The sequence below is a fragment of the Protomyctophum parallelum genome (assembly GCF_964188405.1).
Source record: "Protomyctophum parallelum genome assembly, chromosome: 8".
NCBI classification, from domain to species: domain Eukaryota; kingdom Metazoa; phylum Chordata; class Actinopteri; order Myctophiformes; family Myctophidae; genus Protomyctophum; species Protomyctophum parallelum.
The window spans coordinates 9,488,026-9,505,751 of record NC_139703.1 but is presented as its reverse complement, the minus strand read 5'-3'; the positions used below and the strand labels follow the sequence as shown (position 1 = coordinate 9,505,751).

Genomic DNA, 17,726 nt, shown 5'->3' with positions numbered 1-17,726 from the left:
CCACGATTTTGTAACCCAGTTTTCTTTTCACCCAGTGCCAATTATCTAATGTAATCCTGGGCGCTACACTTCCTCTGCCAACCTGGGGGGGCAGCGGACTGACCTCATGCCTCCTTCTATGCATGAGGAGTCCAAGCTGCTTCTTTTCACCTGACAGAGGGGAATCTCCCCGGCCGGACGTAGCGCGTGGAAGGGACACGTTATTCCGACCAGTTCCTTTCCCCTCCATCAGGCGCCACAGCTGGCCAGGGGGAGGTAGTTTTAGAGACCAGGATTACGGCATGTTTTTGTGAGGGTATCTACCCTAGGGGACACGGGGAGAACATGCAAACTCCACACAGAAAGGCCCTATCGCCAACCCCCGCCTCGGGTATGGGCACTGATGACGCGGAGGAGGGAACACGCCGCCAGTGCCCACAGAGTCCCCAGCGGGAATCGAACCCAGGACCTTCTAGCTGTGAGGCGACAGCACTACCAACTGTGCCACCGTGCCCCCCCATACCTCAATTTCTATGCCAAATACCTACATAGCTCTGAATGTCATATTCATATGGGTTCACACCTTGTTATTTTATATTTTTAAGTGTAGCAACAGTGAAAGCACATATAGATAAACAGTACTCTTATTTTATATTCCACAGACCAGAAGACAGAGCGCTCTAGCCACGTTCATGATTTTAGACAGATATCTCGTGTTGTTTCTGAAACGAGCACCTGCCCAGTCGGGCAATCTGAAAGCAAACTCCACCTGCCCAAAAGTTTAATTGACCTGCCAGGGGCACGTGGGCAACCCTTAATGTCACAACGCGACATGCTGCATGGTTTGGTGGGCTTGTAGATCTGCTATTTTAGGCGTTTGACAGTGGCCGTGCAACCAAGGGGCTTAAGGCGACAATGCTTGCAGGTGCTTTTACTGTAAGTGTGTGTCAGTTTGAGGGCAGTCTGCCATCTTTCACTTCCCCGCACCATTCTCTCACAAGCATCTCCTTTTTAGTTCCGCTGTGTGTTTGTGTTTACAGAAGGAGGTCATAAAAATGACACTCTCAATAGGTGGTGGAGGCAGGAATTCCTCCATAAACACAAGAGTCATCCCAGGCATCAGGAATTTACAAAGGGACACACTCCAACTAACAAAGCATTCAAACACACGCAAATGTGCACCATGCAAACACATGTGCATGCGCACGTGCGCACGCACACACACACCCACACACACACACACACACACACTCTCACACACGCACGCGCACGCATGCACGCGCACACAAGGCTGAATTCAAGAGGTTTCCTTCTCACTTCTGCTCAGGAAAAAGCTAACACACACACACACACACACACACACACACACACACACACACACACAAATAGCTATAACCTGCCACTACGCTTCTACTGAGTAGCTACATATGTATGTTCTCTGAAAATCCGGTTTCACTTCCCCATCTTTAATCAATAGAATGCGAATTCAGCAATATTCTCCAAATGTTTCAATCACTTTTGATGTGTTTGTGTGCTAAATGATTTAAAAGATAATTATTTGTGGTGAAACATTTCTCAAAACAAGAAAAGAATCCTTAAGTGGAATAAGCTTGTAGATCTGCTATTTTCACTATATTAAATAGTGAATTCATGATGTATTTTTGTAAGTTTGGGTCCCTGAAAAGTGAAAAGTAGCATGGCCGAGTAGGTTCTGGTAGCCAGAAATACCTTGTGGGTCTGACTGAGGTCGGCGGATTTGTGGGTCTGACCGTTAATTCCGAGGTCACCGGATTTGACCAATAGGCCTACATTTAAAAATATATATTAAAAATAAATAAAAAAGACGATCTACAAGCTTACAACGCGGCACGAAGCGTTGCATTGTGAGCGTGTAGATCTGCTATTTTCACTTGTTTGAGTCGCAGGGAGACATGACATTTTTATTTTGTGTTAAAAAGTTTGGGAACCACTGGTTTAGACAAACTTTAGGGTAAACATTATGACAACATTAAATACCGGTGCATGCACCGGTGTTTTATTTTTTCATTTTCTCTCACTTACTTTCTAAGGATTATTATTTTATTTTGTAGGCCTATATCTGAAACATTAACATCATAATGATAACTATACTATAAGGGCGTTGACCTCTAGTCACCTCACCTCTATGATAATAAGCTATCTCATGATTTTTTTTACCCTCCCTCTTTCTCTTTCCCTATCTTCTGACCTCTCGCTCTCTCGCACGCACGCACACGCACACACACACACACACACACACACACACACACACACACACACACACACACACACACACACACACACACACACACACACACACACACACACACACACACACACACACACACACACACACGATAACAAGGATAATCAAACACAAGTACAATACCCCTCATTAATCATTATAAGCTCCCCCGACAAAATCATTGTTGTTACATTCCCCCAAGGTCCACCTAAAACAATGTAAATGTTTGGTGGGCTACCAATATGATCTATGAATACCGCCACCGGTTAACTTTGCACAAACATCTGAAATTAGTTGACAGTGTCCTCTAGTGGTCATTTTGGACGATTTCAACCAACCAATAAATGATTCCAAGTTCCAACAAATTCTAAATAACGGTTTAAAAAAAAAAAAAAAATGCGACCTTTCTATCTGCAAGCCTATTATATGTTTACTTATAGCCTATTCATAGCAGATTGTTCAAGCTTTGATAAAACAACCATAATGCAACCTGGGATTATATAGTATTACAATGTGTCACATTTAAAAAAGGGAAAGTCAAGCTCATAAGATCAATATGGGGCTAATGGAGAGGAAATGGGATTTATTTTTATGTTATTATTATTTTAGTAGGCGGTAACAAAATGTTTAGACGCGTCTTGCGAAATGACGCATTACGCAAAAGTTGTTTTGGAAGAGGAAGTGAAACGGGGAGAAGAAAGAGAGAGAAGCAGAGGATCTCAGGTTGCTGCAGTAGTAGCTCGCTAGTGTCTATGTCTAGGAGGACTAGGCTTCTGACAAGCAAAGTGGCACATTTTCAAAACAGTATTTGCCTCACATTTACTAATTAATATATGTCTTAAGAGGTGACCGTGGCTTTGGAACGAGACTAGAACCGAGGCATTGCCATTATTAAGGCTAGCCGTCGCTAGCTAACGAACCGAGCGGCAGGCAGCAGAGCTAGCTAACCGCTAACGTAACGTTAAGCCACTGAGATAGCTAGCTAACTGCTAACGTAACGTTAAGCCAGTGGTAGCAGCAGTTAGCCACAGTGTCCTGAGCAACAACAGCTACAGACACCACGTCAACAATCGTCTTTCATCCGTGCTGCAAAGGCAAGCTGAAAGTAAGTTGTTATTACACATCTAACTTTTAATCACCTAACCCCAGTGGTTTTCAACCCTGTTATATCAAAAGCAAGGTCCATTTTTTATTCGGCATTTGAGCCATGGTCATGCAGATGGTCAATACTTTTAACTCTTGGAGAGCTTGTTTGGTTTAATTTTACGCTCTCAACACTCGTATAACGATCCAATAAGGATCCATTTGGTTAATGCCAACTATCCATTCAGCTGGAGAGCAGTGGGTGTGGGTACCACCTGGAACAAGTATGTCTGTTTTTGCCTATCGTACGTTGATTAACGACAAGGCTGTATTTTCTACAGAAAAAACAAAAACAAGGTTCGGCCTGTAGAGGGAAGATTAACCATGCGCCTCATATATATATATATACTCGTGTGTTAGACTATTAATGTAACTGACAACACTGATTGCTCGGTACAATACAGTACACAGAGTACACCAATAAATAACTCTGTTTTACTCAAATTGTGCGTTCATAGGTCATATGACACGTTACTCTCCGGAAAGAAAACAGAATTGTCACGATCCAGGACAATTCAATCAAGTCTGAATCACTTGATGGGGTTCAACAGGGGTTGTAAACAACATCAGTGTCCTTTGGTGACGATATATGGGTCTGGGAGGGAGCGATCACACACTTTAACTGTGTACACATTACACCTGCAGCAAATGTTGGAACTTGGAGCAGTTCATTTGAGGTTTCACATGCAACCTTTCCTCTCCCCAGTCCCCATGTGACGATTAAATCAAATCCCATGCACAATTGGAATGAGTCAGCTGTGCACTAAATAATGTTCGCTGTTCAGTCTTGTCAAGTTGAAGGTGTTGGCCTGTCAATGTGGCCATATTAATATCTCATGATGCTCTCTTGTAGCGGTAGCTTGACCATGCTGTGTTTGCAGCTTGGGTGTGTGTACAGGACAGGTCTATGCTTGTCCTGTCCTCACCATTTCTATTTTCTAGTCGAACATTTATTTAACTTCAATTTTACGCGCACGCGCTATACAATTGAATTCCCTAAATTCAACATCATGTGTTTGTTATGACGTTTAAATCTGATGAGCTCATCAGATTTGACTAATCATTCGTTCTCAACGTGGGTTCCAGGGTAGCCCTCCAAGCAGAACCCAAATGCTACTGAAGTTTCTGACATTTTGTTGACACAGATAGCATTGGGTCCTGTAGCACTACTACCATGCCACCTGGGACGCACCCATTTTAAAACATAAACAACATGTTTAACGGCTCCCCGCGCTCTTTGACGATATTATTCAGTGTGAGGCTTTCTGAATATGTAAAGTATAAGTACCCATACATGCCGCTGCGAATATCTCCTGTGGCGCGGAAGCCGTTAAGTATTTTTAATATATGTTTGCCCGATTTGGAAGCTTGGATTCTTCTCTTCCTTCCTTGTTTATTGACACCTCATTGTACCGCCTATCTGGCTAGCTAGTGGCGCTATAGCTATGACACAGCAGATCAGAGGCAGGGACGTAGCCGGCACAAGCCAACCGCACACCGGGAGGCGGTACAATAAACGGTAAACGAACAAGAAGAAATAAAGCGACCAAATCGGTCAAACAAAGATTAAAAATACTTAACGGCTTCCGCGCCACAGGAGATATTCGCAGCGGGATGTATAGCTACTTAAAGTTACCGAATTCAGAATAACTCAAGGAAAATAATGCCGTCACTTGGCGCAGATCCTATTTTAGAGAGAATTTCTACATCCGTGTACTGGAATTTCCATACGAAAACACATCACCGCACAGGGACCCTACGGGTCAGCCCGGTTCGGTTCGGATTGGGCTGACCCAGGGGGTTCCGAGAGGGGCTAGTTCCAGGGGTTCCACAGCAAAAACAGTTCACAATCACTTTAACATTTGTATGTTTGCTATTCAAAAATAGCAGATCTACAAGGTCAGAGCGAGTCACTTCATGCCATGCTGCAAGCTTATAAATCAGCTATTTTTCAAAAATTGTTGAAAAATATGTGGATAATTTTGAATTTTAAATACAAATCTTCTCTTCTGGGGGTTCCTGGCACAAACCACTCTACAGTCAAATATATATCAATATGGGGGTCCATGGCATGAAAACGTTTGAGAACCACTGATTTAAATAAAACATGCCAACTAGCTAGGCCTATGTAACAGCCAGACTTGGTCGGGACCCTCACTGCCAGTCTGTTAGCATGAAATTCTATCCTGACTTTGTGACTTGTTGACATGGACTCATTGCGTGAGCATTGAGCAACATGTAAGCTCAGCCGACTCAACTATATTTAGTTTAGTGCTTGTTGTTTATGTCTGTGTGGGTGTGTACTGTGTAGGCCCTACACATACACTACACTGTAGGGTAGTCTGAGAAAGAGAGGGAGAGGAGAGGGCCAGAGGTCATAACAGGCTTGAACATTTAGTAATATTTTACTCTAGTAGAATATTTACTTATTTTTAACAAACATTTCAATGTAATTTCATGAACAGACAACTTCTCCTACTAGCATGGGAGACTGTACCTATGTTACCCACCCCACAAAAAAGGTTCTTTGTTCCCTGCTGCTTACAACAATAAACCTATCCCCACCCCGTGAAAAAAAGGTTATTTGTTCCCCGCTTACAACAATAAGCCTAAACCCTAACTCTAAGGTAAGTGGGGAACATAGAACCTGGGGAACATAGGGATGACCGACCCCCTAGCGGGCTGTCACCTCTCCTTTTTAACTGGTTCAGTCCACCCGACGTGCCCACACATAAGCAATTTAATCCAACCGACGGGTTGCTAGGCGCATCTTCAATGATATCAAACGCGATATTATAGTTTTTTTGAGTTGGACTCCAAGGCCACCGTACGCTTCGCTCTTCGTTCACCCCCGTTCCCGGTCACTTCCTAGTTTACCGCTGCAGAAAGAATGCCTCGTATCTCCTAATCTAGGGCGCTCTCTGTGGTTTCATTTCTGACTTCTCACCTGCCTCTCGTTAAAAAATATGAACGTTCCGTATAGTCTTGTCAGTTGTGTTTTTCTTGTCTGTTCTTCCTTCAATAAAAATTAAGTGAAAATATATATATATATGAACGCGAGGGATGATCAGCGATTATTATCGGATTCTTAGCGAGCTAAGCAAGCAAAAATATGTCTTAGATTTCTTTCCGGAACCGAAGGGGAGGGCTTTACAGTTTACAGAGTAATAGCGGCCATGTCTTCCCGGCACCCAGAGATTCTATTTTGCTGATTGTGTTAAAGTGGACCTTTCAGACTTCATGTAAATTGTTATATTAAGGAGGATGTTTAATTAAACAGAATAGCTTCATGTTAAATGTGAGCAAAGTACATCGGCTTAGTCGATTCCCAAGGGTTCTATACCAGGCCCAGCAGACATCATCTTTTTTCGTTCTACACTAAATATAATCACTGAAAATGGCCTGTCTACAAGCTCACAATGTGTCGCACTCGCAAGCTTGTAGATCTGCTATGTTTGCCCAATGTTAGCCCCAGGACACGAGTGTTCAAGTTCAAGTGCTTACGATGTTGTCGTTTTACTGTGTTACAGTACATATATAGATGGTTAAAATCCCTGTTTTGAATAAGCAGTACCAAAGAGAAAACAGCTTTATTTTTATATATAAGCACATGTTAGCTTTTGAAGATGGGAACCGAAGTCCCCAAAAGACTAAGTTCTAGCTTTGCTGGATGCAGTTTTTATTGTGAGTTTTCTAGAGGAGAAGGTGAACATATCCCCACACTGATACTTCAGGCAATTTTATGTAGATCCATTGAAGCAGCTCCATATAAGTCTGAAATTCTTTATTAGGAACAATCCCTTGAGATGAACCATCTCATTTTCAAGGGGGTCCGCAAACCTGATGATATTACACAGAAAATAATATGAGAGATTATTAGAATACTGTACATGCAGGCCGAAAAAAGCTAGACATTGGTTTTGGTACAGAGTTGGCTGCTGTCTGTTGGAAAACAGGTTTTCCAACTGTGATGGAAAACAGGTTTTCAACAGACATTTGGATGACACATAGGTGTGTGTCAAACCAGCCACACTTGATGATCTGAAAAATCTTCAGATGTTCAGTCAAAACAATATCCTTTTTAAGGGGCACATTTGTTTTTGTTCTTTGTTATAGGCCAGGGGTCTTCGATGCTGTTCTGTTCGGGCTAAGGAAGGACCCCTTAGCAGGCTTAGCTGAGGGAAAGATGAAGCAGGGATCCCCCACTACATATTGTGTAGTGTGTTGCAGATTATATGTTTTTATTGATATCTTCATACACTTGCTTGACAGCACTATCATCAGTGTTGTGTAAATTAAAGTCTTTTTTTTTTGGGTAAATGTACATATTTAGCCACTTAAACCCTCATTTTAACCACCCTTATTTTTACCAACCAAAACATCCCTTGCACTACATTTTACTACTTGAAATACAGTACTTTTCTAACAGACAGAGGGAACTATTAAATGTGTACCGTCACTTTAAAAGCGTAATGTATATTGTATACATACACGCACCAAAAATAGCCAATCTACAAGCTCACACTGCATCTGGTTGCAACGCGTTGTGAGCTTGTAGATCTGCCTTTTTGGCAACGATAGACTGAGAATGAAGTCGCACATTGAATTATTATTATAACTATGGCAGGGAGTTTTGAGATTCCCAAACGTATTATGAATTGGATTATAAATTATGGCAACCACAAGCATCACATGTCTTGGGTGGAAGAGGAAGGTTGTTCAAAATGTAACCAAACCTTTTCACCCGTTCCACCATACCACGGCGCAACCATGAGTACGCAACCACCCGTCGCATCTCGGCCCCGTTTATCACCGTGGCCCAGTCAGTTTAGAGCTTGCCCAGTCTTAACTTTGAAGAGAGGGGGTGAAAAAACAAGAAAAACAACAAAAGAGAGCCTACTTTCAGTACTTTGGCAGCCCTTGTGCATGCAAAAATTCTGTTACCGCATGTAAGCCGCCTTTGTTTTAAATGATCCCCTATTAGCACGTCGGCAAAACCGTTAACACCTATCGGCTGGAGATGCGCTATCACCCCCCCCCCGTCCTCAAACATTGAATCCACGCTACGCACCTGTCCCTTATTATAGCGACTGCGAGTGGCCCATGACGTCAGCTGCTGCGGCTATACCCGATAACAAGCTCGACAAGCCAAAAGCTTATTGATAAACGTCGTACATGCATACATCGTACATCTAGACAGTGTTTTTGGTGAAAACAAGCTATTTTCAACTGCCAATAACTAGCCCAGATGAAAGTAGAGTCTCTCATCTTTCTTCTGAGATATTTGGTGTTTACATCGTCCTAGAACAAAATAATTCTGTGCGTCTTGAAAGATTAGTAAAGACTCAAAATCGCAGTGTCTGCAGACTGTTCTAGAGAACAGAACTCTGACAGTAAGTAAATGAGTTCAAGACGGAAGGATCCCGATTTTATTCAGCAACACCACTAAAGGGGTCCATTAACCAGTGTTCTCTGAAATAGTTAAACAACCTAGTAATAATGTCAAATGCAATTTATGATGTGTACGTCTGTAGTTATTAGTCAACAGTCATCCGTTAAGCCTACATCGTCAAAGAGGTTAAAAGATCACAGAAGCCATCATTTACGAATGGCTGTCTTCTGACCCGTCCCCGTCATGGGTCAAAGGTCAGAGTTGAGAGAGCTGTTGATGCAATCATGTGACCATGGTCTGAGCTTTCCTAATGCTACACACAGGATATATTCTGCATGCTTCTGTTAGCTAGTAGTCACTCTATTTGGTAGTCAGTTGAGTGCTTTTCCTCCTAGGGTTGGGAGACCATTGTATTCCAGAAGAAAAATAAATGTGCATTTTGTTTTAGTTCTTGTTGGCCTGAGGGCTTTTTGTAGGCAAGACTTACAGGTCTGTAAGTTGGAGGTTTTATGTCAGGGTTATGTCATGATTCTCTCTCTGATTTAGATTGGGGGAGTTGTGCTTTTGGGAAGAAGAACAAAAATCACACTGTGTGAACTGAGTGGTGCAATTCCCCCACCCCTCTCTCTCTCTCTCTCTCTCTCTCTCTCTCTCTCTCTCTCTCTCTCTCTCTCTCTCATTAGCAGGCAGCAGGCACAGCACTATCCCCTCTCTCTGTTTCTGGCGCCCCTACTGGTACTAATAAGTCATATACTCGTGCTCAGATACACACGCATACGCACGGACATTGCTGGTTGTAGGAGTGGTTGCACCACTCAAAAACTCTTGGCTGTCAGGCTACTCTGCATATTGAAAATCCTGTTGGTTATTATGAGTTTCCGGTATGCTATCTTCTGTGATTCGTAGTTTCATTACAAAAAATGCATGCATGACCAGATATGAATGACTGTTATGGTGTTCACACTGAAAGTGAAGTGCTCAGATTATCACCAGCCTTTTCTGGTTGTTGCACTCCATTTGCGTGCATGTGTGCCAGAGAGGAAAACCTTAGAAATCTTTTTGAAAAGCTATATCTCTTCTTTTCAGTTCTGTTGACTCATATAAATAAATCAAATGTGTACTGATAAGGTCTTACAAATGTCACAGACGGGTAAAATACTATTTAGGAGGTATTTTTTCTTACTGTGCTTTTTTGTTGATACATTTGTCCTAACCACTTAAACCATATACTTAGTTCAAATCTATGAACGGCGGCTCTGTTGATTTTGGGAATTTATCATTTCTAACTAAATCAATGTTTGAGCATTCATTTCATTGTGAGCTTGTAGAATAGGTATTTTCTGCAAATGTCCCTCTAGAATATGGATGATGGGGTTCTAAAAGTATTGCAGAAACCCAATGTATTAGGCAATGCCTACATACACAAGTCATAAATTGTTGCTGTCCAGTGAGCCTTCATCATACGTTAACTTTTTTGTATCATCAAATGCATGTCGAATAATTATTCGGTGAGAGAAAGTATTCAAAATGCAGTAGAACTGAAGGGCACACACAGCCCAGGAGGCTCTCCATCTCCAACTGTTATTCCAGGTGGTTGGCAATTCCACACCACAGATAAGACATGGTATGCTATGCATGCCTTAGTACAAATACATACAAAAAACGAATTGTACAAATTCAGTATACTGGTATGTTACAAAAATATATGTAATACCGGTAAGTATAAAACAGGGCTTAAGTGGGTCATTTTATCGTAATTATATATACAGTATATATATTTGTATATTTTGTATAATGTATTTTATTGTGTCCATGTCGCTCAGACCTATTCTTTATAATGTATTTGTGTCGTCCTATTACTCACAGGACTCACGGAAGGAGCTAACGAAACCACACATGTGTTAATGGTTCATGGGTTACTTCTAAACTAAAGAGAAAAATCCTAGAGCCTCACAGCCTTCACACTTCCTGTAAGTGAGTGTGAGAGGGAGAAAGAGAGACTGATGTGTTCCTCGTGATTTGGCCAACAGCTTACGAAGCACATGACTGGAATGACTGTAGTTCAAACCTGATTGGCCCACTGACATAGAACCCTGCACAGTGCACACACAATTGGAGGTTAATGTTTGTAATAGGCTTGTCTACACAGAGCCACATTTTGGCTACACAAATTGTACAGCGTGTTGCAACTCGGAATGAATGAGCTATGAGTGGAGTAAGTTCTTGCCCGCCTGATGTAACGGTACCGACTTTGTCATTTTTCTCAACAGCTCTGACAAAATGACATCCAGGAAGAAAGTTCTCTTGAAAGTGATCATTTTGGGAGATTCTGGGTGAGTCACTAAATAAATATGTATCCCTCATGCTGACCAGTGACCACAGTGAAGCTGAATAAGAAACTTAACACCAGCCACTGAACCAGGCCTATATTGTGCTGAACCTTTAACACATATATTTTAAGTTACATCATGACCATTTGTTTGCTTGATTTCATTATTTTCTGTTCAAATTGGAGTTCTTACTGTGTGTCATAAGTTTTCTCCAGACAGACTAAGAACTCTTTCTTGACATGTTGCTCAACCCTGGTAGCCTGGTTAATAAACCAGACTAATATCGCACGGACCGCGGGATATTAGTCTGGGGAGGCATACCTTGGATTTCATTTCCAGGGAAACATTTTCTCTTTGACGCAATTGGTCAGAGCTACTGTCAGTCAAAGGTCTCAAGCATTGAAAGTCACTGTACCAAAGCCCGCCCATATTGCATACCGTGTCCCGATTGGCCGCCCACATTCTCTGGTGTAGGAAATGGGCGTACAATTGAGCCTCTCCAGACCGAAATCCGCCGGCAGGCAATTTATTTTTGCCAACGGCTGATTCGGTCTGGTTTATTAACCAGGCTACAACCCTGGTACTTTCCCATTGCATTTTCTTTTCTGTAATAGTCCTTCAGCGTTACCATTTGCTTCATGTGCCGAGTTGAGGAGTTCTTCAGATTGTATACCTTGTAGTTGTGAATTATTATTTCACTTGTTAATGTTCTTTTTTGTTCTGTTTTCCCCCCAGCGTTGGAAAGACCTCCTTGATGAACCAGTATGTGAATAAGAAGTTTAGTAACCAGTACAAAGCTACAATAGGGGCAGACTTTCTGACCAAGGAGGTGATGGTGGATGATCGGCTTGTCACAATGCAGGTGCAGCACTTTTATAAGTATAATGGTTACAATTTGTGGAGAAAACGTGCTTGAATACGAAATGGTCTACTTACACAGTTCGTGTTCAGTGAACTGAAATGTTACTGTAAGGCTATTGCCAGCCATGTTAACCCATTTAGACCGGGAACCCCTATACGTAACTATACCTTTCAATCCAGGAACCCCTTATGGGTGTGTACCTGTATAGCAACATACATCTTTTCAACACACTCTTCCCACATCCCCTGTAACTGAAGTGATGGCGTGTCCCCTGTAACTGAAGTGATGGCGTGGGGCAGCGAACTTACATTTTGCATTGATTGACTTGTGATATAAACAACTGACACAAGTTTTAACATCCACATTTTGTTACACTTTGTCTATCGGTGCAACAGAAACGTGCCTTACAATAATTATTAGAATGGCCCAAATTGATTAACATTTTGTGCACGCTTTGTATTTTGCTTTACATTTAAAGGGTAATACCACTCATTTTCAACATTTTACTATTTCATTAACATACCGTAGAGTTGTGTGGAAATAATACAAAAGTTCTATGTTGCCTAGAACTGGAGGTCTGACATAAATCTGTAACATTATGAAGTACATTTTTATGACATCAAGATGTACTTCATAATGTTACAGATTTTTGTCAGACCTCCAGTTCTAGGCAACACAGAATGGTGGGACTTTTTTATTACTATAAGGTAATAAGGTATATTTATGACATAGTAATATGTTGAAAATGAATGGTATTCCCCTTTAATTGGGCTATATATTTACTAAATAAAATGACAAATATCACCCAAACAAATTGTCCCATAAAAACAACGATAGCACTCATCAAATCGCCAATTCCCAATATATTAAATATATAGCGTCACTTTGTTTTTAGTATTGAATCTATGGAGGCAGGTACTGTATGACATTATCTGCAGCATCTGTGTTCGAGGCGAATTTCGTTTTCTCTGAAATCCTGTCCTCCTTTTCTATTCATTCCATCCATGTCTGGCTAGATATGGGACACTGCTGGCCAAGAGAGGTTCCAGTCTCTAGGAGTAGCTTTCTACCGCGGAGCAGACTGCTGTGTGCTGGTGTTCGATGTGACCGCGCCCAACACCTTCAAGACCCTAGACAGCTGGAGGGATGAGTTTCTGATACAGGCTAGCCCTCGAGACCCTGAGAACTTTCCTTTTGTGGTGCTAGGCAACAAGATTGACCTCGAGAATAGACAGGTTGGTACTCTACCAGTGAGCTCACAGGGGAAGTGTGTCATTGAATTCCCTGTCTCAGCCTTTCGTTAGTCACTCACATTTGTGCAAATAATCTACTTACGGTAGTTGTTGTGATAAAGGCGGGCACAGGGTTCTAAGCGGGTGCAGTACTTAGTTTAGACAGTTTTTGGTTTAGACTAGTCATTGGTTAGACCAGTCATTAGTCCTACAACTACAACATATCTCAAACCCTAACCCTAACCTCCCACGGGGCAGCACACCTAAACCTAACCTTAACCCATGTCTAACCAATGACTAGTCTAAACTAAGTATGCACCCCATTCTAAGCACATCACTCTGCGGTTAAATTCTGTCACAGTACACTGAGACCTAGAGAGGCTGTTTTAATTATTGCTTTTATTTTTGAGTGTCGCAAATACTCCAAGGAACAGCAGTTCCTTGGAGTGTTCACCTATGTATGTGATGTTAGAGAGGGGAGTTGCACCACTCAGTTCACATGGGTGTGATTTTTTTTAATACACTTGCCTGACATTTTCCAAAAGATCCTTACAGTTGTGCAGTTGCACTGGGGTTGTGCTTGGTTCATCTCCACTTGATGTTTTCAGCCCTGTCTTGTCTGCAGCTAATCTTGCATACTACTATGATGATCAGTGGCATTTCTTCTTCACACTGCCAGCAGGCAAAGGACTTCAAATCAGTCAACGACGACTATAATTTTAAACATTATTGCCAAATAATCACCCCTCTATGATATTTTCCGTGAGGCTATGGACCGGCACTAGCCAATTCTAGGGTTCTGAGAATAATGTACAATATCTTTTTCTGCAAATCTTAGTTATGCAAACATTGTTGTTCTGTAGTAGTTTTCTCTAATTGGTGACGATTAAAAAGATTCCTATGCCTGTTTAAAGGACAACTTTAGTTTTTTTCAACCAAGGTTCATGTTTTAGGTATTAGAGAAAGTAGAAGATGAGTGTTTTTTATTTTTTTATTTGCTGCTTTCTTTCGTTTTAGGGATTTTAGCTGTTTTTGACAGGGGGGCGGGGGCATTCGAGCATGGGGCTAAATATGTATTCTTTAACACAATTTTATGGTGATTCCTTTTTTATGGTTTACTATAGTCCTAATAAACGCCAGGAAATTACATCTGGCCACAGAAGATCACAGGATCTACTGAATGTGAAGGTAGCCTACTGGGGGAAGGCTTATACTGTGTGTATAGGCTCAATATGTCAGTTTGACACATTCAATAGATCCCGTGATCTTTTGTGGCCAGATGTAATTTCCTGGCGTTTATTAGGACTATAGTAAACCATAAAAAAATAAATCACCATACAATTGTGTTAAAAAATACATATTTAGCCCCAAGCTCGAATGCCCCCGCCCCCCTGTCAAAAACTGCTAAAATCCCTAAAACGAAAGAAAGCAGCAAATGAAAGAAAATGAACACTCACCTTGTAGTTTCTCTAATAGCCTCGATACCCAGGCTTTCATTTCGTCTGCGCGAAAGATGAAAGCCTGGAAAAAGCCGTGGGCTGAACCAGTCTAAAAGTGGGAGTCAACCCTTCCGGGTGGGCGTCGCTCTAAATGATGTGACGTAGCGCTGCACTAGGGGGGAGAGGAGGGGCCGGGGGTGACGGACAGATCGATGAGATCCAATCAGCGCGCAGAAATGTCTCTGCTTAGGTCAGGCTATTTCTCTAATAACAACCTAAAACATGAACCTTAGTTGAAAAAAACTAAAGTTGTCCTTTAAAGACAAAACATCTGTAAACTATCCACTCTCTCTTGCATTGCCTAAATTCCTCTCGCAAAGGATTTGCACAGCGAATATGGGTGGGTCATCGTAACCTGACACATTTCAAATCACTTTGAATTGACTGGTGATACAAACATAACTGGCCCGAGGAATGAACAACCAGCCATTGTGGATTAGATAGCAAATTGAACAAGCAAAATCTGAGAGAATAATGATGGAAGAAAGTAAATTAATGTGTATGAGAGACAGGGAGGTAAATGCAGTAGTGGTGACGATGTACAACTTAAAATTACATGCCATGCTACTGCCATGGCTTTACATAGAAATGTCACTGCATATAATGCTATTATTATTATTATTATTATTATTAGGGCATGAACTGAGTGCACCTTTCTAGTTTGTGAACGTGTTGTGTTCTCAAACATACAGGTAACCACCAAAAGAGCTCAGGCTTGGTGTCAGAGTAAGAACAACATCCCCTACTTTGAGACCAGTGCCAAAGAAGCCATCAACGTAGAACAAGCATTCCAGACTATTGCACGTAACGCCCTTAAACAGGTAGGTTGGTAAAGGCCGTGGAGTTTGTGAATATCACTGAAATTCTTTAAATTCCATTGCTAGTGCAACTATGTTAATTCAGTTTTTATCTGTAATGTTGCTCTGGACCAGTGTTGACTTTGTCGACAAAAACTATACGAAGAATGTTTGACTACCTTTTTTTCACTGACGAAACAAATAAAAACACAGACTAAAATGTTAGGGTTGCGCTCTGAAAATAGCAGATCTACAAGCCCACAAAGTGTCGCAGCTTGTAGATTGGCTATTCTTTGAGTGGTGCAACCACTCCTATAGACAGCCATGTGTGTGGATCCCTGTGTCCGAGCATGGAAATAGCCTTTGTTCACCACCAAGTATCACTGTTGCACAGACTAGTAAAACACAGACACACACAGGCCAGGGAGGGCTAGTACAGTACAGTACAGTATAGGGATGCCGCCGATTAATCGATTTTCCGATTAAGCGTCGGAGTCTCCGAAATCTTTTTTTTTTTAATAGCCTAAATATAGGCTAATAAGTAAGGCTGCATGATATATGTACCTTCATCAGAGTGGAGAATATAAGTATAAATCAAGTTGAGCAAAGCCACTCTTCTCTGCCCCTCTCTCTAACAGACACAGTTAACGATTGCTTGTTAAGTGCCTGTCAGATGAAATGAAGGCAGGTGTAGAGTAGAGTGTAGACTAGTGAACTGAACATGTTCTCTTTATATCAAGTACTTCATACCAGCCCCTTATGAAACTACTTCTCCCCAAATCCAAATGGATTTCATTTTCCATCCTGAATGGCAGTAACTAGCATACAATGAGAACTGAGAAGATCTCCACAAAGGTTTACTCATCAAAACTGATTATAAAACTGTAACCATCAAAGCATGCACTCAACATATAATGGTTATGTGACCATGGCATGTGCATAATATAAAATCTTAAAATCTTTATCTGATATTGATGGGGGGGTGGGTTCAATTAATCGATTATTAATCGGCAGAGCTGTCGACTACTCGATTTGGCTGATGGTCACTTTGTGGCATCCCTAGTACAGTACAGTACCACTCACTTCAGACAGGTCTGTTTATCTTTTTTAGCATGCAACCACGGGTAAAATTATCAAATTATCACGCCTTGATGACACCAAGGCCCACCAAAATATATTTTTTGTCCACAAAATAGATTTAGATGTATAGATGTAACTGGAATAACTAATATAATAACTAAAATGTTATGCTATTTAGTTGACTCGAATTTTTCAGATGACTAAAATATGACTAAAACTAAATGTAAATGTATTCAAAAGACTATGACTAAAACTAAATCAAATTTTGCTGTCAAAGCAACACTACTCTGGACTCTCTGGCCCGCTGTCTGACACTGCCACAATGCTTTGGTGTCCTCCTAGGAGACAGAGGTGGAGCTGTATAATGAATTCCCAGAACCCATAAAACTGGACAGGAACGACAGAGCCAAGCCTTCAGCAGAGAGCTGCAGCTGCTGATGACCGTCTACTCTCTCTCCTGGCTCTCTGGAACGCCCCGTCACATCACCTGTGTCACCCTCGCAGGGAACGCCCCGTCACATCACCTGTGTCACCCTCGCAGGGAACGCCCCGTCACATCACCTGTGTCACCCTCGCAGGGAACGCCCCGTCACATCACCTGTGTCACCCTCGCAGGAAAGCAACTCCCTACTGGTCTTCCTCCTTTTTGCCACTGTTCATTACAACACACACACACACACACACACACACACACACACACACACACACACACACACACACACACACACACACACACACACACACACACACACACACACACACACAGTATTCTGCACACTTGATTCACACATTACCCACTGAAGCCTGCCAGCATCATGCATCAAACAGCAGATCTACAAGCTCACTGTAGATCTGCTATTTCCGCTGCACAACACTGGCCTACAATGATTTGGGCCCACGTTATTTTTGAGAATTTCCGCCTATAACGACACGCCCAGGGTTACTGTGGTTAATACATAAGCATTTGTTTTTATATGCTGGCAAATCCAGTTCCCAAAGATCACACGAGAGAAGAATGATTACCCCCCCCCCCCCCCCCCACACACACACACACACACACACACACACCAGTCTCCTCGTATGCCTGACTGTACTGTACCCCCTGTCTCTCACATTGAGGGGGTAAGATGGAGCCATGTTTTAATGAGT

General features: G+C 41.9%; 1 protein-coding gene across 1 annotated transcript; it reads left to right on the top strand.

Moving 5' to 3' along the window:
• Positions 1-2,931: 2,931 nt before the first annotated feature.
• Positions 2,932-17,272, top strand: LOC310862624 (ras-related protein rab7-like). Its single transcript, XM_083770612.1, has 6 exons — positions 2,932-3,347; positions 11,048-11,110; positions 11,843-11,969; positions 12,986-13,204; positions 15,393-15,521; positions 16,920-17,272. Exons 2-6 carry the CDS (start codon positions 11,058-11,060, stop codon positions 17,013-17,015), a joined length of 624 nt encoding a protein of 207 aa, XP_083626738.1. The 5' UTR covers positions 2,932-3,347; positions 11,048-11,057; the 3' UTR covers positions 17,016-17,272.
• The last annotated feature ends 454 nt before the right edge of the window (positions 17,273-17,726 follow it).